Source organism: Channa argus, chromosome 1 (genome assembly GCF_033026475.1).
Source record: "Channa argus isolate prfri chromosome 1, Channa argus male v1.0, whole genome shotgun sequence".
NCBI lineage: Eukaryota > Metazoa > Chordata > Actinopteri > Anabantiformes > Channidae > Channa > Channa argus.
The window spans coordinates 21,168,752-21,195,367 of record NC_090197.1 but is presented as its reverse complement, the minus strand read 5'-3'; the positions used below and the strand labels follow the sequence as shown (position 1 = coordinate 21,195,367).

At 39.7% G+C, this 26,616-nt stretch overlaps 1 protein-coding gene across 3 annotated transcripts in view; it reads right to left on the bottom strand.

Annotated features, from left to right (window-relative positions):
• The window catches only part of LOC137128625 (growth factor receptor-bound protein 10-like), a 50,507-nt gene extending 39,485 nt beyond the window's left edge, over positions 1-11,022 (bottom strand). Inside the window, exons 1-2 of one of the 3 annotated variants that reach the window (XM_067506950.1) lie at positions 11,004-11,022; positions 2,929-3,036 (exon numbers count right to left, since the gene is read on the bottom strand). In XM_067506950.1, coding sequence (XP_067363051.1) covers positions 2,929-2,979 — 51 coding nt within the window. In that variant the 5' untranslated portion in view covers positions 2,980-3,036; positions 11,004-11,022. Of the gene's footprint in view, positions 1-2,928; positions 3,037-5,458; positions 5,619-11,003 lie in introns of those variants that run through there. The other 2 variants (XM_067506941.1, XM_067506960.1) reach the window with 2 other exon arrangements.
• Positions 11,023-26,616: the final 15,594 nt, after the last annotated feature.

Sequence of the window (26,616 nt, the reverse complement as noted above, 5' to 3'; positions counted from 1 at the left end):
AGCCATACAATTTTTTTTAGTATAGAATACTCAGGTGAATAAACTACAGTCTGAGATAAAATTAATTTAATATGTTTCTTACATTACATTTCTTAAGTCCTTTTCAAACATGCACTGGAATTCAGTAATTTTCCAGACTTTCTCTTGAGCGTATGTGTGAACACAAACGCCCAAGTCTGCTGGCCCTGACATTACTCGGATTTTACCCAGGCAGCTCCCTAGTGTAAAGTCCGGATTATCTCCAAGGTAATATCACCATGAAGGGGTGGGTGTGTTGATGATGTCCATTTCCTGCGACTGCCACAAAACCAGGCAAATACAAACACCTGAAAGTAAATAACAAATTCATTCTTCACGAACACAAAAACAATGTCAAACTGGAAGGTTAGCGAAATTCTTGAGCTTCTGTCGGTAAGGGGAGACCTGGAAATCGTCAAACAAATACAAGGAACAGGTTTTAATAAAAAGTGCTGGTTTAAAGCAGAGTCTGGCCTTGGGGCTCAGTGGTAGAGCATTAGGTTAGGATGCAGAAGGCTGTGTGTTTGAATCCCACTCCACCACGTGTGTCCCCGCCCAGTCCCGGATAAATTTTATCCAGGAAAGGCCTCCGGCATAAAAAACTTGATCAACGGGCCGATCACATTCATGCTGTGGTGACCCCTGAAGGGACAAGCCGAAAGCCATTGATATTTTTCTGGTTTTGAGCAAAGTCATCTCTGGGTTCTTCCTTTCGTCTGGATTTCCCCTACTGCTGTAGTGTTGTGATCATTTTTAAAATGCATCTGCTCTAAGACAAGACAGCAGATGCAAGAGAGTCTTCTCTTATATCCATCAATTTGACATATTGTGGTCGCTCTTGTCCATGGACAGACATGCTGTAACTCTTTCATCATGAGCAAGATTCTCCCCTTTCCCTTTTTTTTTGCCCACAGCATTAACTTCAAGGCATTTCACAATTTTTTCTTTCAGACCGTCGAAGGCTTCCTTGATAGCACAAGCCATAGCAATGGTGACTGCTACCTAGGCCCGCTGACCTCTGAGCTCTTAGACAATAAAAAAGAACTGTAGTCCATGTTCTCAGATAGACACCTTAAAGACTACTGGCACAAATGATGTTAAAGAAGGCTTCTTTCTTATGCCTCTGACTGGTTAGAGTTAACACTCAGCTGAGCTTCGAGGCTGTGGGATGTGGTTTCTTGGGGCGCATGTACTAATGCACACTCAAAAAGAAGATGGAAGGGAAATAGGAGAAGGAGAGCGAAAGCGAGAGCTGCTGGCAGCTGAGATATCTCTGGCACGGATCCAAGGTTCTCACGAAGATACACACACGCGCAAACACACACACACACTCTTCGGAGACAGGTCTGGAACGCTGCCCAGACTCCCAAACTTCCCGAGTTATGTATATCATTATGTAAGAATGAAGAAAAGAGGGCTTATTTGCTCCTTATCTACACACATTAAATTATACACACCAAACCTACTGTTGTTGCCTACAGACAGACTTCATGGGTTTTATGTGTGTGTGCCATGCTGTGTCATGTCAACTGGCAAGCTTTTCACATCTCACACATAGCAATGTTTTAACCCACTTCTCTACAGCTCACTATCAGAACACTGTTTTTACTCCACTAGGTAAAGGGTGGAGGAATGTTGTTTTCTATGGGGATTCAATTCACTATTCACTGCAGTCTTACTGGTGCAAAACCCTTTCCTGGAAGCTAACATGTGCCAATCCAACTTAATGTCAGCTCAACAGGAGCTCAGCAGTCCCACAGTTTAGGTTAGCAAGGGGCTGCATTTTTGTAACTCCACTAAGAGGAATAAGGCAGCTGAGGCTACGTCACTTCCATCGTCCCAATGGACCCAGTAAGACGTCAGACCATCAATCCCATGCTTTCAGGCTTGTCACACAACAAAGCCCACAGCTTGTTATTGTTGTTTGTTTAGCGCTCTATTTATAGACCTCCACGATGCTCTTTAGCCAAATTCTTTAGGTTACTGCAGGGTTGGAGAGGAGAAAATCCCAGCTGAGAAACAAAGGGCTCATTCTGCAGGAGCTGGACAGTGGAAGTGGGTCTGTTGTGTTGCAGAGATGCCATATTTCACTGAACTAGGCTGTAAAGAATTTCAGCACCCTTCAGCCAATTGTTTTTCTCACTAAATTCGTTTTTCTTAATCGGATACTGAGGGACTTTAATTAATGGGATATGATGTGTTTAATCACACTAAAAATGTCAATGGGCCTTCATGTTTGGCCAGAATCTCCAACTTCTCTGTTTACACTGTACAGGTCACTCAACCCGCCACAACAAGAAGCTTACACTGTACATCTGCACAAAGCCTCCAGTGGAGTTTCTGCAGAGACAATAACTATACAGTTTATTCAAGCAATATGGCTATATCCTTAGTGTTGACAAAAAGAGTGAAATGCAACTTTACCTTTTGTAATTCTACAGCGAAATAAGAACAAGAAGCAGAAAATGTATGATATGAAGCTGCAAATGCCTAAAGAACATTATTGTACGTTTGTTTTCTAGAGAAGTTCTACAGTCTGGGAACCAATCAGCAACAAGTGTTTAAGCCAGAACATGCAAAATACTACTCCAATAGTGTTAAACTAAGCTCATCTCTGTTTAAATTAATTGTTAGCAGTCAAATAGCTAATTGTAATAATAATGGAAGCCCTAATATTGTGTTTGCTACCTTAGAACTGGAAAAGCTAAATGAAATTTAGCCATTGTTAAAGTTTTACACAGCCTGTGCACTTCCAGCTATAATAAGTTCAAATAAGTAATGAGAAATATGTTAGACCTGCATGAGCCTTTCTCCTCTATTAAAACTACACTGAAGTGTACAATTGTCTTGATTATAAGCTACTATCCACCACTGATCAGCACACAAACAGATGAGGCAGTAAATAATTACCTGGTAGTTAGAGTGACGTAAGAAGTACTCAGGGCATCCCGCTAAGGCCATGGTGTTTCTCAAGTGTTCCCTCAGTAGGGAAGGCCTCCCACAGGTTTCTCCAGCACCCTGCATTTTAAGCATAGATACAGAAACCAGACAGGATGAAAAACAGAGAACCCATCACTAAATTGATAAAGGGTTTGGATATAGGAAAAAATTAAAATGAATGCACACAATAGACTTAACATTCCAGGTGGGTGTTACATGCCCAGCAACTTGGTAAATCCAGTATCTATATGGTGCATGAAAGGGAAAAGACAAAAACCCTACACGCCACTTTCTGCTGAGGAGAAAACAAAGGTTGTGTGTGGAAATGAATGTGCATGCATAGATGAACATGTGCACCCCAAATCCAATGTAAACACAGCCACACACAAGTCAGTTCCCAAACAAAGCCTGGGGCTTAAGACTAAATAAGAAACCCTCCCCTTGCTAGCAACACATGACCATTCACCACCTGCAAATTGATGGGGAAGGAAAGGGGGGAGGGGAGAGAGGAGTGAGGAGAAAGAGAGGGGGAGGCCTTTCTGCAGCAACTTGAAATAGGAGTCGGCTATTTGCACTGCATTGTGCAGCATTATCTGCTCTGAGCGTGGAGGGGGGAGTTTTGTCTAAGTGCGTATTTGAAAAGAAGATACACACACTGAAGTAAATATCCATTTGAAGCTGTTCAGCAGTGAGTTTTATGTTACCCCAAAACTCGTTCCAACCACTTAAATCTGAATTAAATATTCTCATTTTTGGGTTGTATCCCCGTTTGTTTCATTGCTTTGGCTTGAACATCCTATCCTTTCTTGCTGGTGGAAATCCCAGAGAGCCATCAAAATCTAATCAACCAGTCCCTTTAAGAACTCTGATCTGACCACCCAGTTTCATGGAAAGCTGCAATAAATGTCCAGCTCATGAACAGGGAAAAATAAGAATACTCTACAAAGCAGGAAAAACAAAGAAGACAAAGAAAGAAAAACGACTTGTTAAGCTGGATATTTCCACAGACCACAAACAAATTTCAGGGAAGTGCTGCAACTGATACTGCTTCCAACAATGGTTTGGCAAACTGAATCAACACACATACACATACTGAACACTGCATTTCTCTCTCTTTGACTCTGCTGGTCTCTCTTCACTTTCTCTACAAGCATTTCTCCATTGTATAGGTCATTATATAACAGATATCAGATGGTTCAAACAATATCTTCCTCCTCCTCCTTTCTTCTCTCTCCCTCTCTTTTCACCCCTCTAATTACTGTTTCAACTGGGGCTCTGCTATCTTTAGGTCACTCTGCTTGCTGAGAATGTCAGCAAGCAGAGTGTGTGTGTGTGCATGTGTGCAGCTTCTCTGCTTCTAATTGCACACTTTTTATAAACTGTGGCTGGTTTTATATTTCACATGTTCCTGCACAGGCTTATGTGTGTTCACACTAATCAAAGTGCTGGTCAAAAGGGCAAGTGCAGCTGATCGTATGTACAGCTAATAAGCCTGAAAGCAAAGCCAAAGCTGCAAGTGCTTGACATTTGCTGACATTTGTGGTTCCTCCTGCAGAGAAAGGGAGCAATTCAGCTTTACTGGTCATACGAGGGGGATCGAAAGAAGTAAATGGGGCAGGGAGCAACTTAATAATGCCACACGTGTGAGTGAGTGCGTTTGTGGATGATATGCCCTGCTACATCTTTCCAAGAACAAACTGTCTCGGATGCAAATGCTGCCAGCAGTAATGTCTCACTGAAACAGGAAAAACTGACAACCTCTCATGGTACACTATCCATCTGCACCTGTACTTCACACAAAGTAGAAATCTCTCCCTCCTTCAGGCCTTAATGTTACCTGATCCTGAACAGACTTGTAGTCTTCTTTATACACCAGGAAGGAAGGGGGACATTTAGCAGCGTGCAGAGATTAGCCCACATTAAGACACAGCTAATGGAGATTTATGACAGACTATCAACACACTCTAACACACACGCACACAGCCAGCTTATCCTCCTTGCTGCAGTAGCTTCGTTATAAACTGTGAGTTTAGATAACTCCTTTACATACTTGGAATTAGTGAAATAAGGAGTGAGAGATAAAACAGCCTCTGCAAAGGCTCCCTGACACTGATGGAGCATCCAGACTGACTGGTGTGCTCACGAGTTATGCTCTTTTGCTTCTCACTATCACCAACAGTTAGACTTGATGTAGTGTTAGTGAATAACTTTATGGAAATATTAACGTGTTATCTTTCCCTGAAAGCCCAGCCATGAGCCATAGTACCCTCGGAGGTTTGACAGACTTTCAAAGATACAGTTCGTATAGTGAGTTTGTTTCTTATGTCACAATAAAAATTAAAGTGACGTTTCTGCTATTAAAGGCGTAATTAAATTACGTTTAAAAGCGCGTACACTCATTTGTTTCATTGTTTTAGCAATTTGATTAAAGGAAGATGAGTTTAACCATATGCAAACCTACAGGAAGATACGTTTCCAAACAAATAACCAAAGTGCTTACGGTTATCAAAAAGCAGGACTCGGCTCAGGAATCGTGTCCAGGGACGCACGACGGAGCAGCACCCGGTGCGCTTAGACTGTCCTCGCCTGGGTCTCCGCACAAACTGCTTCCTCCCCCCCTAAAAAACTCTGTCCGCTGTTCCCTTGTCTTCACCTTGTCCCCCCCACCACTCCGAAGTGCTTTCCCCCTTGCACACGTACACACACATAAACGCACACTCACACTCATCCAAACACACGCACACATTCACTGGTCTCACCCTGCACTTTCCGACCAGCTGACTCTTCTCACTCTCACCACACACACACATACACGCAGACACACACGGACACATACACACTCTCTCTCTGAAGGAAACCTCCTCTCTCTGCTCCGCCCTGCTCACAACAGCACGCTGCAAAAAATGTGCCTTTTTTGGACAAGCTGGAGGTCAGAATGCAGCTTTAATAAGGATCAAAACGTAAAAAATATATCATTTTATTCATTTTTTGCAGTGTGTTCAAGACCTGACTTTAACCCTTCTCAACAGGAGGAGGCCTCCACTGTGAGCTGGTGATACAATCATTAGTGTCAAACCATCCATCTGGTGTCATATTGCATGTTTACAGTGGGTACCTGCTCTGTAGCCTGCAGCATATACACTTAATGTCAAATCACACAGTGGACTAATGAACAAGGGCATTTAACAGGCATAGGAGTTAAAAATAGAATGAGAATGATAAGGTCATTTTCTCTTTACTCAGAAATTAGAAATACCACAGTCCACTTTTCAACCACAGAAAATATAATTGGATGAAATTAATTGATAATCAAAAGATTCAGTGATCTTTGTTTCTCTCTAGAACAATAATGATCATGACCTTTGTGGTTTCCACCATATGTCTCAGCAATTTAGATGCTGGAACTTATAAGATTTGTAAAAATCTGTGATTTTATATGATAGACCAATACAAAGTGGTACATAATTGTGAAGTCAAAGGAAAATGATAATTGATTTTTAATATGTTTTACAAATACATATCTGAAAAGTGAAATTTTTGCCCATCAACAACTGTATCCCTGACCTGTCTGGCATGTTCCTTAGACTTCGTGATGCTGTTTGTTCACTAATGTTCTCTAACAAACCTCTGAAGGCTTCACGGAACAGCTGTATTTATACTAAGATTAAATTCCACACGGGTGGTATTTACTAATTCGGTGACTTCTGAAGACCATCGGTTCCACAGGATTTTAGTTAGGGGTATCAGAATAAAGGGGGCTGAATACAAATGCATGCAACACTTTCAGATATTTATTTGTAAAACGTTTTGAAAACCATCCTTCTTCTTTTCACTTCAGAATTATGTGCCACTTTGTGTTGGTCTATTACATAAAATCCCAATAAATTACATTTACATTTGTGGTTGTAACATGTTAGAATGTAAAAATTTAAAGGGGTATTAATGATCTGCAAGGCACGGTATACCAAAAAGTAAATGTAGCCATGTGCTGGAGATTTGACCAGATAAGCTGTTGCATAATGAGCCATTATAAGACAAATAAGCCATTTTTGGAATCTTATGGCAACACAGACGCTTGATAAATCATAGGCCCTAATTCATGCATTGATGTAGCTCTAGTAATTATGGCTGATGCCTGGTTTTACTTCAAACCACTGAAGGTGCAAAAGATTTACAGCAGTGGTAGCATCAACTTCACATCTCCCACTAATGCCATGTACATATGCTGTCTGTAATGTAGTTAACAGTTCATAAATTGTTTGTGCTTTGTTAGATAATCTTTGACACCTCCTCCCTTTCTACCATCCATCAGCTCATGGCCATTCACAAACTCAGGTTTTACCCACACACCATATACACATTGGGGTTGACAGCAGATAAGAAGGAGGCTCAGAGGAGTGCATTCAGTAAAGACAGAGGTATACTCATATACTGGCTACAGAAAACATTCATGGGTCTGCACACTTTATTGTGTTGTAGATTGAATTTTCTATTATGTCTTACTTCTATTTTATCATAGACATCTACAGAGAGCTTGGACTATCACCACAGATGGACTCCAGTCAAGTTGTAGATATATCTCAAGGGAAATTTTAAGCAAACAGGACTCATCTGTTTTAAATTTTTGTGGCAGCAGCAAGATGTTGGATTACTTTTTTAAATTAAAGATTTCAGTTTGTGATTTTGAATAAATTGGATATGGGTTATTGAGTGTACACTGGTGAGTAATTTTGTCAGTGTCAAATGCAACACAATACAGTGAGCAAAATGTGAAGGGGTTTAATACTTTCTGAAACCACTGGACAGGCATAAAATTCTCTTTTTTCACAATTAGATGATTATGGACTGCTTAGATTGCACTCAGTCGAGGGACAACCCAGATGGAGTAGCATCTCACCAACTGCTTTAGTCTCACTCCTGGCAGACATAATTCTGCCTCTGGCAGCCAGCATATACACACATTAAAGCCTGCCAAACATGAGCCTGCACATTCATAAGCTCAAGGCCACATGTATGTATTTTCAGAATACCATTTGCTTTGTATATAGGTCAAAAGTAGAGGCTCTTTGCTTACAAATCCAGCACCAGGAGGTTCAATTGAAAAATAAAATCTCAAACGTCACCATCACATGGAAGTGTTTATACCCAGTTACAGCACTTGACAAAACTTCTCTGATATCTGTACTTAATAAAAGTCTTCACTGCAAATGCATAGCTTATTGAACATTAAAAATGGCATAGACAGAGCATCTTCTAGTCTGCACCAAATCAAATATGTAAAGGCTGTTAGTGTTAAGGTTTCTATCTTGTTGATTTGCTTTATCTCCAAGTTTTGCTAAGCTGATCCAGTAGTTCATCATCACTTTGATTTAAAAAGACAAAGAAAATTGTAATAAAGTTGCAGGTTTTCATAAAATGTACATAGAATTTCCATGGGATGCATTTGTACTATAGGAAGGAAATCCACAGATGCTTTCAGTCAGCTGAATAAAGAACATTATTTTTACATCTGGGCTTCCCATCAGATAATGGGTAAAACTTTGCACCTGTCCACCCCCTCTAATCAGCAAACTGCTGACCACAGGAATACAAACACTTTTTGCAAAATTGTGTGGGAGGTAAAGCAGTCACATGGATCATCTTGCAGCAATGCTCATGTTAAATGATTTACTTTGGGTTTGAATATGGCAAATGATATATTTCTGCTACAGAGGGTTTTCAAAGCTTTATCTGGATTTATAAATGCTTAAGAAAGGTGTCAAATGATGCAATACATAGTTAAAATATCCATTGTATTGCTCTTTCTTAAAACATTTTTAAACAAGTAGATTAGATTTGAAATCAAATCAAACTATGTAGCTCCAAGTGGCAGACTGTATAAAGATGGGTCCCTCCACCACTTCAAACAAAGTGTCTTCTAAAGTAGGAACACCAACAAACTCCAAAGGCTGGGCTTGGTCTGACTGGTTGGCCCCACTGCTTCGTTTGTTTGCATTCATAGGTTAACGTAATAGAGTTGCACAAGTGACAACAGAAACAGCTTGATGTTTCCCAGTGAATTGGGTTAGGTCTGCAAACACATGGACATGCTCAGTGTTTTGAAAACACGGGAGAAGTGTGGCTGTTATATAAAAATTCCACAGACTCTTGTTGGGAAACTGGTACGCATCCCAGATGTGGTGGAATCTGAGGCTCTCTAGGCTTTGAGAGGTTATGTTAGACACACACCGCCACCAACACCATCCCCATGGGCTAAATTGTCTCCAGTTGTATACAGTGTACAGTCTGCTACATGCAATGCATAACAGGCTGAAGAGTCGCATCAAAGCACTACCCTGTCTGAGTGTGTATGTGTGTGTGTGTTTTGGTGTGTGAGACAGTGAAAATGCTATAAATGGTTAGGTCACATATTCAGTGTGTTGTGACAAACCTCAGAGAACTGTGTGGAGTAAACAAAACTGAGTCCAGCCGCATGGAACTGGGTCACCCTGACATTGTGTGTGTGTGTGTGTGTCTCTTCCAGGGTACAGCATGTTTGCTTGTGGCATGTTTTGTAGGTGATTCATTGTGTGTGTCTGTGTTTGTGGGTGTGTCTGTACAGACAAAGTGTCTATGGGTTGGTGGCCTGAGAGCTGCTGTTGACAACCTAGCTTTTTCATATTATTATTTTCACTTCCAAGTTGGAATGCTGCTACTTCTCCAAGCAAAATATTGACAAGAGCTGGGTTATGGTGCAGACAGCTGGGTAATGTAAGGTGGTGTTTTTAGGCACTTTGGCAGCTCAGCTGTAGGGATTGGTATGTCTTTCAGTCCATGGACTGGAAAACGTTTTTAGAGACATTCATAATCCCTAAAGAATGACCTTAGGGTCCATCAAGTTTTTTACTAGAGGTTTTCATTTCTGACTTTGAGTGAAATGTCTTAACTACTTGGTCAGTCTGGACTGTAATGAAACGTTGTACACATATTCATGTTATCTTCTTAAAATTTGTTAGTCATTTTTGTAAAATAACTAGATAATAATGGCAGAGAAATGAGGAGGAGACAAATGGGGAATCACAGTACAGTACCAATGAACGTGTTCTGTGAACTTTTGTCCCTTCTCCTTTTTGTCATTCATTGTTGGTGCATTGAGACCACCAGGAGACTCAAGGAGAAAATCTGAATTTGTTCAGTACTTCTACTTAATGTTTATGACATTAGTCTGTATTTTTTACGGCGTTTAGCACTAATTTAACTATAAAGCCAGGTTAATAACTATAATTTTAGCTCAAGTAAATCATTTTAACTTGAATGCCTTTTTAACTCAGCTGATGACAAACAGAGGAATCTGCATGCTAACTATGTCCTTCTTGCCAAAACTCTCTGGCAAATTAGGCCTATTTCTAAGCATCAGGGAGATGTTATCTTTTGAAGAGGTGAGATATCTGATGTCTCCTTCATATAATTTCAACATGTGTGCTATGCTCTGTGCTGCTTTGTGTGCTATGTAATCATTTTTATAAATCTGTATACTGTTGTTACACATAATTTTCAAGCCTCATTGATTCCTCACACCTGGTTATTATCACATCAAAATTATTTTTGTCTGAGTTTTACTTCAACATAGGATTGGGATATAATTAGGCATCTACATTACAAATGAAAATCTTATTAAGAGCTTGTAACACTGTGTTAGGATTCAGAGATTTTGTTCCTTTTGGTGTTGATAAGCTCTAAAACACACACGCGCACACACACACACACGCACAAATACACACATGTACACACACAATTACTTTGAAGGTTCCCTGTTACTGACAACTTTTTCTAAACTGCCTCAAACAAATACATCTTTATTAAAAGGAAATTCAGTTCATCTGATTAGCAGTTTCTTTACTTTCTTTAGGTCATCACCAACATCATAATCATCGTAATCACAATAATAAGTTCATTTGCAGTCCATGTTGTTAATGTAATGTAAATAGAACAACTTAAATGTACTTCTGTGTGTGTGTGTGTATACGTGTGTGTGAGAGAGAGAAATGTGAAATGTTCCAACTCACCTCCAAAGTTGCTAAGAGTGAGTCTGGAGATCAAAGTCAAAGCTGCAGATTAATCCACATAACAGAAGCTTTTCCACTAATAACAGAACATTCTTTTGATTCTGGATGCCTGGTATGTCAGTGCCACCAAGCCTCTACACAGCTACGAAATAGGTCTACTTAAGATGTTAGAGAACCTTCTGTTCAACTTCAGTTACAGTTGCATAAGACGGGGGTAAATGGTAAAACATGAAAAGCCACATATTCAATCTGTTTTTCCTGTAATATGAAACTCTGAATACACAGTGACTTGGTGGCAACGTACTGGGTTGTGTAGATGTTGTTGTTTTAAAGATTCATGTTTTAAAGTGTGCTGTGTCTGTTTGGTGTAGTAAGGTGGCAGGATTGCATGTTTGCTGTAAATAGTCGCCTGCTGATGCTGGAAACAATGAGTAAAATCAAAACAGTAAAATGTGGGGTCTGCTGAGCTGGATTAAAGCTCTGAGCTGAATGTCTTGCAATTCATTTTTTGGTCACCATTGCTTAGTTAAAGTCAAACTGTAAATGCAGTTTTCTTTTTTGCAATTTAAAAAATGTGTTAGATCCAAAGTAATAAAAATCCTTACTTTAGACTGAAAATATGTGGTGGAGTTCACGGGTCACATCTTTCTACAATCCGTGGCTGATCTGCATGAGACCTGGATTGCTAAATTGGTTGAAGTAAAATGTCCAATCCCACTTCACATCCACAATGTGACCAAAATTTATTTCCAAAATCTCCCTGTCGGAAGCTGTGTGCAGCAGCTATTCCTGATCAAACAGAGAAATCATTTGTAATGGTATAGCACAGAGCTGGCCTGTGTTTTGTCTCAGCGAGAAGGCCTCAGCCATTGCCAGGCAGATGTTTGGGTTGGATCGCCGTGAGGTGGAACGCCACCCTTCCATCTGGCTCGGGTTCCACAGGCTACAGGAATAGAGTACTGAGAAAGCAGGGAACACAACTCCCGTTTCAATAGCGATAGCATGGTAGAGGAATGTTCTTCCTGCACCTGCAAGCCTTTTTCTATGTTATGAATGCACCAGGAGAAAAACGACTTGAGCAATAATGATTGAAGGAATTTAATTTTGCTTTGGCCAAATCACTTGGAATGTTTGCATTGCACTTCAGAAACTGTCTGTCCCAGCAACACCAGGGATTTTCATTATGAGCAGGGCAAATAAATCCTGCAAGTGAGGCATGAGTCTTGTCCTGAGTGAGAGAAGAACAAACACTCTGTGAGGTGTGTAGGTTAGATTTAAGAAGTGATAATCAAAAGGTATTTTTCATGGTTAATCTTACAGCGTTTTTATTAGGTGCTCACATTTTCTAACAATGATCATCTATTTGGTTTCCAACCTAATTTTCTATCATAGCTGAAATGTCTGCAATGCAATCATAAGCGCAAAATAATCACTGATAATGGATAAGAGTTTACATAGGACCAAAAACTCATATAATACTTTAAACTGCCCCCAGGCAATTGAAGAAACTATACTGCAGGCAAACCTGGTGGCTAAAACAGTCCCTAACTTCTTTTTAATTGCAAATTCCTGACATATTAAGCTACTGACCATGAAACAGATTTTTTTTTAAATATTTTTTGTGGCATAGTATTTCTAGGGTTACGCAAAGATTTTCTCCTGTGCACCAGGCAGGCACTTCCCTCCTGTCATGCCCTGTCTCCCTCTTTAAGAATCAGCTATCTGCTGCCAAAAGACTGACTGGATATTAATAGCAACACTCCGAGACTCTAAACCACATTTGTTTAGGTCAAAGCTGAGCTCAGCATCCATTAAACAATACAGAGAAACTTCAATGGGTCTGGCAAGCTAAAGAATCTGAAGGAGAGATAAACCAAACAGATGTTTTTACTGCTTCAGATGGAAAAGTCAATTGAAAAGGTTAATCATTTAACCTTGGTGAGGTATGGTGCACTGTGCAGTATATGAGTCAACCAGAAACTTGGGAGTCTCACGGCTGAACATCAGTCAAGCTAGAGCGAGAGTGATTTGTGAGCACTGCAATGATCAAGACCAAGAAGGCAAAAGCTTTTGAGCCATTTAATCTCCAACAACCACTTTACATCAGAGACATGTATCATTTTGTAGTAGATTCAAGATGTAACGCCATAACTCAGGTTTTAGTTTATAATGTATGTGCATGGTGGTATCTTTTAACAAGTGTGATTCTTCATTTAATTTGTCATAATAAGTGTACTTTTTGCAAAAAGACTTGGTGGTGTTTTTCAGGCTTAGAACACCAGAAACAATTTCTGTGTAAAACAGTGACATCTAGTGCACAAGCATTAACATATATGAAAATGTTGAATGTTTAATATAGTATAAATGTATTTAGATACATATGTGAGCTTAGTAAAGTGTTTTTGCAAGTTAAGTTAAGTATAGTAACTACAAATTGTGTTTGTCCACTCTGGACTTATCTGGCTCTGGTGTAAACCTGATGCCAGGTCTGCATTTTGCAGATCATCTCACAGACAATGGCACACACTTGGACCATTAGGTGGACCTACTGTATGCTAAGCCACCAAACAGTGACCTCTTTGATTTTGAACAAAAGTACTTTCAGCGAAGTCCAGATTATAACTTTGTTTGAGGCCAGCAGGACTTTCCATTTAAGGTGGCAGGAAAAGGTCAAATGGGAAAAAAAACTGGAGAGCATGATGTAACATGTAAGACTGTGAGTTTGTCCCAGCCGACTGTGGCTGGATAACCAGTACCAAACCCTGCTGACAAACTCCAGAACATTCCCTTTTAAAAGTCAAGCCTAATTTTTCTCAGAACACCAGGAACAAAATCCAACAGGAAGAGGGGTGAAGGAGGAGGGGAGAGGTGTGTGTGTGTGTGTGTGTGTGTGTTTGTGTGTGTGTGTGTGTGTGTGTGTGTGTGTGTGTGCGTGCATTACTGAGAGTCTGCTCTGCAGGGCTGGTTCGAACTTCTAGTATCTCTGGAACTGGCATTTTCCCAAACACTGACACATGTGTTCAGAATCTGAAGACAAAAAAAGGGAGGAGGGGAGGACTGTACAAAAGAAAGACACAGTGTTCATGTTTGTGTGTGGAGGTGTCTCAAGAAATACAGTGAGGTCCATAAGTGTTTAGACAGTGACACGGTTGTCAAAAAAGTCAAATGAAAACAAGCCCAGTAAGTCTGGCCACAAAAGGCCAAGACGATAACAGAAAACTGTGGTGGATGACAGAGAACTTCTCTCGTTGATGAAGAAAACACCTTCACAACAGTTGCCCTGATAAGGAACACCCACCAGGAGGTAGTAGGTATAGTAGGTATAGCCTACCAATTAAATGAAATGGGTTTACCACATGATTCTAACCCCTATCAAGTCTCAAACCACAGAATCGCCACGGGCTGATCTTGCCATTAAAAACAGGAAGAGCAGATTAGAGTTTGCCAAAACATACATTAAAAAGCCTGTACAGTTCTGGGAGAAAATCCTATGAATGGATGACAGATGAGACAAGGATCCTGAACCAGATTTATGGGAAGAGTATGGAGGAGGAAAGGAATTGCTATTAACAAACTGACTTTCTTGTACTTATTGATGTTGTGGGGGTAAAAATGGACTGATAAATATAAAAATGCATTTGAACAGTCTACACTTTAAGAACATCTTAATGATTCCATATAACATTCACTGTGGTATGGAACAGAGCCAAAATAAAGAAAATTGTCCCGGTGTCTAAATATTTATAGATCTGATGGTAAGTGTTAGCTTGGGACAGTATGTAATCTCTCTGTTCCTGTGGAGTGTTTTATATAATAACAATGAGTTACTATACTGCACAGCTCACAAAGTAAGCTGGAGCTGCTAATGTGCACACGCATCCACACATGTTGAGTATCTGTAGTGAAATGGGTTAGGTAAACACAAGTGCTGATAACTCTGAGGATGACCTGGCCCCTCTCGCTGGCTTATCTCTTCGTGATGGCTTCAAAAACCCTGGCTGCTGGCCAACAGATTCAGGACAGTGAACGCAGTGGAGAGAGAAGCATGTTATACTGAGATAGGAAAAGAGTCAAGACAATACATCTTCACTTTGCTTTTCCATTTTTCTTTTAATCTGTTTGGGGTTGCAGAAATGTCTCAATTTATTCAATTCCTTTAACATCACATACAATACAGAGAAACAAATATGCATGTTAATCTCAGTAAAACCTAAAAGTTGCATTGATTGATTTCTTTAGTCCTGAGCGGGAGGGTTGTGACAAGAAGGGCATCTGGTGTAAAAACTTAAGCCAAATCAACATGCAGAATATGTTCTGATGTTGCGACCCCTGAAGGGACAAGCCGAAAGCTGTTGATCTTTATGCTAGTGCCATCATAAGTTGCATATTGTAGCTTGGATTGTTGATACATTCGTCCCTAGGCCTGAAGCAAAAAGCAGACTCCTTATTGTTCTTCCTGCACAAGCATTAGATGGCCTCAAACCTAGCGAAAAGTAATTAATCTGCCATCAAACAGTTGAGCTCTCTTTAATGTAGGTAAGGTCTTTGTAGCAACCTCTGGTAGGAGTTTAAAGAGTGGTATATTTTGGCCTGTGAATGCAGGGGAAAGGCCACAATGTTCCTGTATGAAAGGGTCACATTTAGAACTGTGAGTGTGAGGGGACATATTATACATAATATATGAGGATGTTTTAAAAGGGCCAAACATGCTAATTAATTCATAGCTATAAAATTAAACTACACACTGAGCTTCTTATTTGACAGCACATGTTGCCGGAGGAAGGGCTGCTGCACACATTAGTGTATTTGAAAGTGATTTTACTGGCAAGGTTACATTATGAGCTGGCACTGAGCTCTGGGCAGCCCTGTGATACACTGCCACTTACACACCCACACCCACAAACACAGACGTGCACACACATTCTGTCAAAGTGAGCCCCTAAATATAGGTATCGTACAGTGTTGTTGTCACAGCACGGCTGGTGCCCTGTTATCTCTCACCCTTCACTCCTATTGTTTTACTATTTCAGCAGATGACAGCTTCACTAAGGCTGGGGCACATTTGCTCTGTATATGAACTGTTATGTAAGAGCTACACTGCTGTTAGTTAGTTTGCTGTATTTTCCAGCAGCAACACTTTATAGAGGATTTCATGTTAGGTTTTAATGCGTCACAGAGGAGAAAAATCCTCCATGCTGTGCTGCAGCTACAGACATGTCTCAAAATGTTCTTTTTTAATTGTTCTGACCCTAAACATAGCTGACCAACCATGGCACATTTGCTCAGGTGACACAACTCTCTCAGCGTTTCTTTGATGTCAAATTCATAGAGTGTGAGAATGACATGGATACAGTGGTACACATATATACACATATAGTCAGTACAGGAAACATACACAATCACTCACACTCACATTCAGTCTTCATGGAGATTGTAAAAGAATTTGCAAGGAGTGAACCAAAATGTCCTTACTTTCCAAAGATGTCCTCACTCTGTTGGGAAAATACCTTTGTCATGTACAAGAACACACAACCATACACACACACACACACACACCATGGGGAGCATTGTGTTGCTTTCCTTTATTTGTTACAAACGCTGAGTCCCCTATTCAGAACTGTCCATACCGAACAGCATGATGAGATGTCGTGGTCCGGTGGCAGCGGCCTCGTCGAAATCCCTCTAACCCCCCACTGCCCTGCTGCCGGTCCTGGGACTGCTTGGCAATCTGGATCAGTGGTTGCAGACAGACGCAACAACAGGAGACACACATGCACAAACATAATCACGCACAAAAAGTCTTGTTCAGCTCTGTGTACAGTATGTGTGTAGGAAGCACTGGCCTGTTTCAGCATGTCCTCAACAACAAATTACGTACAGTACTACTTTCTCATAACACAGACAAAACACACCACTCTTGGTGGTTTTTACACCCAAACAACACTCTGTTTATTGGGTGGTCAGTAGGATTGGTACATTGCGGGAAGAGCTTAGCAGCAGTGGTACAAAATGTATCTTGCAGAAAATATAGCATATAGCAGAATCTGCAAATAGATTGTACATTCGTATGTTGTTCTCAGTAACATAGAGCCTACATTAAGGTTGATATTTGATTATTGGGTTCACAATCCTTCTAGAAAATATGCATATGTGCTTATATGCATAAAATTGATACCACTTACATGTCCGTACATTATGTAAATACGAGGCTAAAGCCTATAACTGGTTAGTTTGGCATAGCATGACTGGAAACTATGGCTGGCCTTGCTCTATCCAACAGAGGGAGTAACAAAATCCGCCATACCATTACCCTTGAAGCATTTTAATAGTGTGATTTGTATAATTCACAAACACTGAGGCTAACGATCATTGGAAAAGTCACTTCCTGTCCTTGCTTCCATAGTGAGGTTGCAGGCAAACAGCAGGCACTTATTGTACTTTACTTAAGATTACAAAAAAAAGAAAAAATACTACTCTCCTTTCAACTTATCCCGTGAGTTCAAGGTGTTGATTTAGCACATTTTTCTTTTTATGCCGGATGCCCTTAATGCAACCCTCCCCAATTTCTACTGGGCTTGGACCGGCACTACACAGCTGGGGAGGGGAATGGGCTGTTAGGGGTTCAGTGTCGTGGTTCATTGTCGGGGTTCAGTGTCGTGGTTCAGTGTCGTGGGGCCGGGGATCGAACCACTCACCCTGTGGTCCGTAAGCAACTGCCTTTACCAAGGCTATAGCCGTCCCATACTTGAGGAAGTAAAAGTAATAAGTAAAATACATGTGCATTTTTCCCAGTAAATCTCCAAAACATTCCAAAGAAAGAAGAAAGATTTTTCTGTAAAACAGCCGAAAAGACTGGTATTGCTGCAGCAGATGGACAATAAACATTGCGATATACAGCACATCGAAAATTAACATTGACAGGCTTTTAGTGAGAATTTCCAACAAATCAAGAACAAAACAGATTAGATACATTTTGCAACTTCTTTGCTCAAGATCAGTAATAACCATCAACACTGCAACATATTGCAAATTCTCTTAACTATCTGCAAATTCTCTAAACTATCAGCAGCAATTACTTTTTGGGTTTATTCACAAATTAAAGTGTAGCTATTATAAAAAAAAAATTACCAGATCCTCATTACAATTATCCCAGAGAAATCATTATAAACAGCACCTCTAGAATCATGTATAGAACCTCCTTCCTATAGACTGTTTTTTCCCCGCAGATCTTGCTGTGTTAACTTCAACTACTCTACACCACTAACATCTCCCTTTCCAACTAGATTGCTCAGATATTTCACCTTTGAAAGACACATCTATATTAGATTTGATCAATCTATCCTTGATCTATCCTAAAGATCAGCTGTTGCTGTACTCTAAGCAATTAGCCAATTAAAGGCCGATATCCAACAGCACTAACATTTAACAGTAATGGCAAAAGTTACCTAGAATCTTAGTACTGCATTTGACATCACTGACCAGAATATTTATTACAGAGAGTGGAGTGTGTTACTGCGATTAGAGAAACTATTCAAAGGAGGTTTAAATCTTATCAGATGAATGGTATTCTTTTCACGATAATATTGCAAATGTTAGTTATGGAGTTCCACAGGCTTCTGTTCTGGGACCAATACTTTTCACTCTATCCAGTACCCTTTAGGCAACATTGTTAGGAAATACTTACATTAATGTCCATTACTATGCAGACAACACCCAGCTATACTCTATGAAATTAGTCTAAACAAATCAATTAGTCATACTTCAAGAATGCCTAAAAGACCAAGGCATGCAATATCTAAATTCAAACAAAATAGAAGTTATTGTATTTGGGCCTACATATGCTGTCTAACCATATAGTTGTACAAGTGGCATAATTCTGGCCTCCAGTACTACTGTAAGGAACCTTGGAGTTGTTTTTGCCCAGGATATGTCCTTTAACTTACACATGAAAAAAATCTCTAGAACAGCCTTTTAACACCTACAGAATATTGTTAAAATTAGAAACATCCATGCATTTGTTACTTCTAGACTAGACTACTGTTGGTCAAGCTGCATTGTATCTTAAAGACCTCATGGCCTTTTCAAGTCTACCTGTAGTTCCTAGAAATTTCAAAAGTAGAATGAGGCGGCAAACCCTTCATTTTTAAACTCTTGTGGACCCAGCTTGCAGTTCAAACTCGGAAAGCACACATCCTCTCTCCTGTCAAGACTAGGCTTAGAACTTTCCTTTTTGATAAAGTTTATAGTTAGAGCTGGCCCAGGCCTTAGCTTTGCTGCCATAGATCTAGAAAGCGTCCCCCACTCTCCTCCCCATGCATTTACATGTCACCATTGTAAGACATTAAAATGCAGTTAGCTTTTTGGACTTTGTGGCTCTTCACACATTTGGAACTAAGATAATAAATAAATTCAAGTAAAAGTATTTATTTTCGTTAGTGATTCAGAGAGCACTAGACCATTAATTATATTGTAAATGTATCCTCATCCCAAAAAAGGAAAAACCACTGGTGTACTGAGCAGCGTACACAGAGAGGACTGGCCAACAGCTAACAACAGAAACATTGTGAGGGCTGTGAAGAAAAATAAAAACAACAACTGTTAGAGACATCAGCAACAACCACCACAGAGCAGGGGTGAAGATATTACAATCCACCATTTGAAGATACAAAAGGAGCTATGTTGTTTAACATATCTGGGTTTGATTACCATAAAATAAAAGCCAAGATTCAGGACTTTTGTCTCATATCCGTCTGTTGTGTCCTAACTGTACAAGAAAAAACTAACGAATTAGTCTTGTCTAACTGTTTATTAGGAAGGGAATGTACATATTTTCCTTTTGTCATCTTTATTCAAAATCAGAATCAACCAGGCCTGTTTGGTAGTTTTATACATGCCACAGAGGATGACGGGATGAACTTTTCAACTTTACCATGCAGTGAACATGTGTTCTCATTATTTAGATTTTTCCTTTGTCATCTGTATTTATATGAGTATGGAGAAGACGATTTGTGTGTGTTAATTATCAAACATCTGTTTGACTTACAAATATGCTTCAATGCATCATAAGGTGATTAAACAAAAAGATCACTAGATCATGTGTTTTAATTTGTCAAACAACTATGACTCATATTTTACAGACATAAATCACAAAGCTCAACTTCAGTGAAAATTTTAGTTTAACTGCAAAATACAAATATGTGCACACTGCACTTCAGGCTTCATAGTTTTTTCTTTTTTGTACCTCTTATAGTGACTTCTCTTGCTCCCTTTAGGAGAGTATCACAGTGTTCTAGCTCTGTTCTGACTGGCTCTCCTTGAATGATTGACACTTAATTATCCAGACTAGAATTATCTGAGTGTTGCATCTGTTTGTATGTGCTTGTTCTTTGGGGTGACATCTGTTTGACAGTGCATGGTGAAGATCAATGTTAGACTGTAACATTTCTTGGTAATTAAACTTGCTGGAAGCCTGAAGAGCAGTGCAAGCAGGCCCTCTGTTCTGTCTTTTGTCTGCTTCAAATGACTAACTGCAACCACATGAGTGTGTTTGTATGTACACAAATGTGATACAGCATTTATCTCTGTATGCATTGTGTGTGTGTGTGTGTGTGTGTGTGTGTGTGTGTGTGTGTGTGTGTGTGTGTGATTGGCCTACCAAGGCCTCTGCTTCAAAGCCAGGTCCCAGTATTTCTGTAATATACTGAAAATCGCCTGTTCAAACAAAGATTCAAACTTTGAATTACACAAGGTTTAAAAAAATAATTTCATCACCTGGATGTCAATAAGTGCCAATGTTTTCATCACAACAGGCTGAGAGGTCACACAGGATTTCCCCCACACATAGCAGTTGACTACACAATTATAGACCTGAATACAAACATGTTGTTGGACAGAGGGCCACAGGAAAATCCGGACAAAATGTCTGTGACGTAGGGGCTGAAAATAAATCTTATTTCCTATCACCCACCAGATGTTAAAGCTTTCCTGAATAATGGCACAATGTTTGGTTCTCAAGACTCTAAATGAGAAATGACCACCTTGGCAACAGAAAAAACAAAACAAAACAAACTTGGCAGACTTAAACTTTCTCACAGATGAATGTGCATTATTTGCTTTTCCTGTTGCACTTTACACCCTGTCTTGCTATTAAAACATGGAGAATTATTCTGTAGACCAGAGCATGCTTCCAGTCTTTGTTTGCCCTAAAAGAATTTGCATCTACCATCTGCTACCTATGAAATGAACCAGCAAGACCACTCCAATCAAATCCACGGTGTGATGAGCAAACATAATATTGTTGTGAGTGGCTTTAAATATGAACTACACAGTTTGGCAGTTGCAGTGGTGGGATGTAACTAAGCACAGTGCCATTACTCAAATACTGTAAATATGTACAATTTTGAGATACATTTCTCCTGATGGCTTTACTACACATTCAACTTAATAATACAAAACAGAATCAACATACAAAATACTGTAGTAGTATGTAATGTAACTGAAATGTATATGCTGTATAAATAATCTAATAAAATGTTATTTAATATTCTGAATATTTATAGTCATGCATAATCTTTTACTTTTGGTAATTTCAATATAGTTTGCTAGTAATGCTTTTATCAATACCAATAATAATTTTTTGGAGCTTTTACTTAAGTAACATTTAGAATGCAGGACTGTAGAATTGCTACTTTTGCTTTGGAAAAAGACCTGAGTACTTCTTCCAACACGAGGCAGCTGCTTGAAAAACACTCCTCAATGTAAAAAGGTGTTGCACAAGTTATTCAAGTTATTCTGCTGTCTGGACGTTTGTCACATTATGAGCATGCACCCTTATATACCATGTCTTAAACATAGTCATCAAAATTACTTATCACTAATTACTGCAAGCTGTCTATATTTGGTCCACACCACACACCCAAATGCTACGACCTAAAGTGAAAAAACTCAAAATAAAATCTTCATCATGCGCATGCTTCATTTCAAAGGCTGATACACATTTGTCTTATAATCGTTGCAATGAATGTATATGAATTTTCAATGTCATTAGAGAAAAGGGGATATTTAGTTTAATTGCCTTTTGTCACAAAATGGCCTCATATTTGTTTTGATAAGATTCTTCCTCAACAAAATATAAACTGCTGTTACCCCATACTCTCAAAACAATAACCCACTGGATGAACTCAATTAAATTGTGGGCAGGATTTTCATCCCATAAATACTATGTAGCTCCGACTTAATTTAAGTATATCCATCCACTGTAATTAAATTGAATTCATCAAATTAATTTATATCAAATACAGCTACTATATATAAATAATAATAATTACAATAACCAAGTGAAAATTTGTTTTGTCCAACTCAATCTAATACAAATAATTCAGACAAATAAGAAAAATACACATTTAGATGTTTTTATTTATAACCAGTAAAACTTCCAACAGGATCTACAATATACAGTGCAGCTTACACAGTAGTTTTGAGTGTTATAACACATCAACATAAAATCACTGACAAGGTTAATAGCAATAATCATCAATACTTCAATACACACACCAAAATATGAACCTTTTATACATGAAACTACACTGCAAGATTATGAAAAAAACTTTCCTCTTTGATAAAGCTTATAGTTAGTTATAGTTATGCTGCTATAGGCTTAGATTGCTGGGGGACCCACCCCCTAATGCAATGAGCTCATTTCCTTCTCTCTTCCCTCTCTCACCCCACATTTATTTGTCACTACTGTATGACATTAACTTTGTGTGTTCTGTGTTCTTTCTCCAGGAGTTGTGTTTCTCCTTTTCTGTCTCCCTCTTTCTGTCCTAGTTTCCCAGGCTTTGGAGCTGTGTATTTTCCAGTGAACAGTTACTGGTCCTACCAACCTGCCCAGTGTTTTGTTGTTGCTCTTTTCTTTTCTCTCTCCACTTTCCACTCACCCAAACCGGTCAAGGCAGATGGTTGCCGACCCTGAGCCTGGTTCTGCTGGGATTCTTCCGTTAAAGGGAGTTTTTCCTCTCTATCGTTGCCTAGGGCTTTCTCAAGGGGGATTTGTAGCGTTCCAACAGATTGAAGCAAATAATGTCTTCACCCAAGGTAATGGGAAAAACTCAGCACGAGAGAAAAGTGAACTTATAAGTAAGAAAAGACTCAAATTGACTCAGACGAAGACGAAGTGAACCAAAAAGAGAAAAACAAAACTTGCCAGAGTCAGAAGATGCGGAAGAAGATTCCACAGAAACCTCTTTCCCAGATCAAAAGGTTGAAAGCTACAAAGCAAGAGCTTCTCTTGAGCAAGCCATACCAATAGAAGATGAAGAGACATTCGATGAAAAGAGTGCACTGAAAAAAAAGGAATAAGGGGGGTTGTTTGCTACACATTTTGTTTAATAGATGTTACATAATTGATTTATTTTCTCCCTCTGAACATGTATGAATCTTTAAAAATCCCTGAAATCTAGGCAGATGAGAAACCAACAAAGTGTCAGTCATGTTAACAAAACTAAAAGTAGTTTTATTTTGTCTGGAAATTAAATAAAATATTCCTGGTCTGGAATATGGAGGGAAAATTACAGCTGTGCATTATCACAGTCTGCCATCTTTTCACTCGTTTTGGGACATTAATTGAAAATCTCAACCACTCTATAAGGTGAAGGTAATTAAAACATATAAAATGTATGTCAGACTGAGATGTAGTTATATGCACAATACATAAGCAGTAAGTTTAAGGTTATCAGTGTAAATTGAACAATATATTGCAGTCAGTATTAACCCTGATATCTTATCTTCCTTCAACATAAGGTACGACTCAGCTAAACACAGTATGATTTTATGAGTTACTATTTCTCTGAATGTATGCGTGTGGTGTTTTCAAAGGTTTATAGAGGTAACATATACTAGACCTAAACAAAACTGCATACACTTAAACTGCAAAAAGTAGAATTACTTAAAACCCACTAACTAACTAAGCAAGGTAGTTTAGTGAGGGGTGGGTGTGTGCGCAGGATTAAAAGGCAAAACTTTGCACAAGCTTGTACATACATGTCTAATGTTAATTTTTAGCACAAACTTAGAAAACGTGATCCGGTGTGGTAACATTAAACATACAGTGATAGTTTAAAACAGGGCTCTTGAAATGGTGGACCACACGGACCATTTCTGCAAGTAATGTTACAGCCATATTCTATTAATGTCTAAATAAGCAGTTTCAACCACAGCTGAAAGCATAGTGGAGAAGGAGAGAACATTGCATCAGGTGAAATTAATTATCTGCAATTATGCTGGGTAAGGTATTGGGGGCAGTATAACCTTAACCTTACTTAGTAATCCTGGGAAGAGTAATTAAACAGAGTTTAAACAAGCTCACACTAGAGAAAAACTGTATTTCAAAATTTAAAACCGCTCTCCCAGCTACCATCCGTATGTGTTATGAATTGAACCAGTTCTGTCATTATCCTGGACTTCTTACTTCCTGTCTTGGACTTTAATTTTTTTAATGCTTCAAGCCCTGTTCCTTTTTTTGGTTTCTTTACTCACCTCATTAGTTCTGATTGTTTTCACCTGTACCCCTTTTTATTTAAACTCAGTTCTCCCCACAGTTCCTCGCCTAGTTTGTCATGATTAAATTAGGGAACTTATACACAATCCATTACAATCACTAATAAGTTATGTACATTAGATTACCTTCATAAAGTTATATTTTTCCTTCTAAGTATGGTCAGACAAAACAAAAAACATGTTGTGCCACAAAGTTTCTTTGGTCGAAAAACATTTATGGGCAACGGCCATGAACATTGGAAATTGCTGAGGTCTCTTCCATTTTTGATCATTTTGTGCCAAAGACAAAGATGGACTTGTGTTGATGGACTTAAAAGATATTATTAAGTGAGTTGTTGCTCCACTGAATAATAATGAATCCATTTCTTATTTTGAAAGCAAAATAGTTGAGCAGCGACAGAGGTACCAAGAGCTGTTCCCTGGTGTCAAACAAGCATCATTATTTTGAGCACTATCCTCAGAAGGATTTTTGGCCCTCTGGTGACACTCGGGACAATGTGATTTGAAGCCAAACATAGTTACTTTGAGCAGATTGTGAAACACACCAGCTGCTTTAAGAACATTCCTCTGACATTGGCTTCAAAACATGATTGCTTTCCACAAACTCATCATCTTTCTGTAAATTAAGCTTAGGTGTATCTAATGTATCCACAGTCCCAGTTGATGTTCTGAAAGACGAAGTGGTCAGGCTTTTATGTCAAAATACACCAACACATATGAAGTGCAGGCTAATACTGCCTCAAGTAGCCTACAGCAAAGGAATGATAGTTTCTTATGCATCAGTAGGTGGACTACCAGGCTTTGCTAAAATCTAGCAGGTGTGAGTTAAAAATTAAAAATATGCATAGTGAACTTAAAACGGCATATCCTGATAAAACGTTTATTAACTGTCAGACTGAGCGAGGACACTAGGTAGTTCATTTCAAACTTCTACTTCTATTTCTCTACTTTGCTTCACATTAACCCTTTCTACTCCGAAAAGCCTTTTCTTTGTTTTACTATGTGTTTTCAGCAGATCCCTGTTCTCCTCCGCAGACGTAGGACGTGGCGCCCTACTAGGGGACGACATGTTTCTCACCTGCGCACTCTCACCCAGACCAGTTTGTCACCAGCCTCTTTTTCTCTTGCCCTGTGGAACTGCCAGTCTGCAGTGAACAAGGCCGACTTCATTCCAGCTTTTGCTACACACTCAGCTGTTCACCTGCTTGCACTTACAGAAACCTGGATCACGCCACAGAACACGGCCACCCCAGCTGCACTCTCCACCAATTTTTCATTCTCTCACACTCCTCGCTTATCAGGCCGGGTGGGTGGGACTGGACTTCTCATCAATGACACCTGGAAGTTTTCCTCGACAGCACCACTCAGCAATCTGTCTTCTCTGGAATATGATGCCGTTAGGATCACAGCACCGATTGCAGTCCAGGCGATTGTGATATATCGACCACCGGGCCAGCTGGGGAACTTCTGCGATGAACTGGACACGTTGCTGTCCCACTTCGCGGAAGATGGCACTCCTCTCATCGTCATGGGAGACCTGAACATTCACCTGGACAAACCACAGGCGGCTGATGTGTTTGCTCTTCTAAACACATTTGACTTGAGTCTGGTCTCCACTCCTCCGACCCGCAAAGCTGGCAACAACCTCGACCTCACCCTCACCCGGAACTGCACCACAGACAACATCTTGGTCACTCCTCTGCATGTATCGGATCATTTCTTCATTCAACTCACAGTCTTTATCCCTAGACCTTCGCAATCTCCTCCCACACTTGTAACATTCCGGCGTAACCTCAGGTCTCTCAACCCGGATCGATTCTCCTCGCTGGTCTCCGCAACTCTGCCCCCAACACAGGACCTCTCCATCTGCGATGCAGATGCAGCCACAGACAGCCTTTGCAATACACTTTCATCATGTCTGGATTGTCTCTGTCCCATGTCTTCGAGACTCGCCCGTCTCTCACCTTCTAATCCATGGCTCACTGACGGGATCCGTGAACAACGCACCACACTCAGGAGTGCTGAAAGGAAGTGGCGCAAATCCAAGACTCCATCTGCC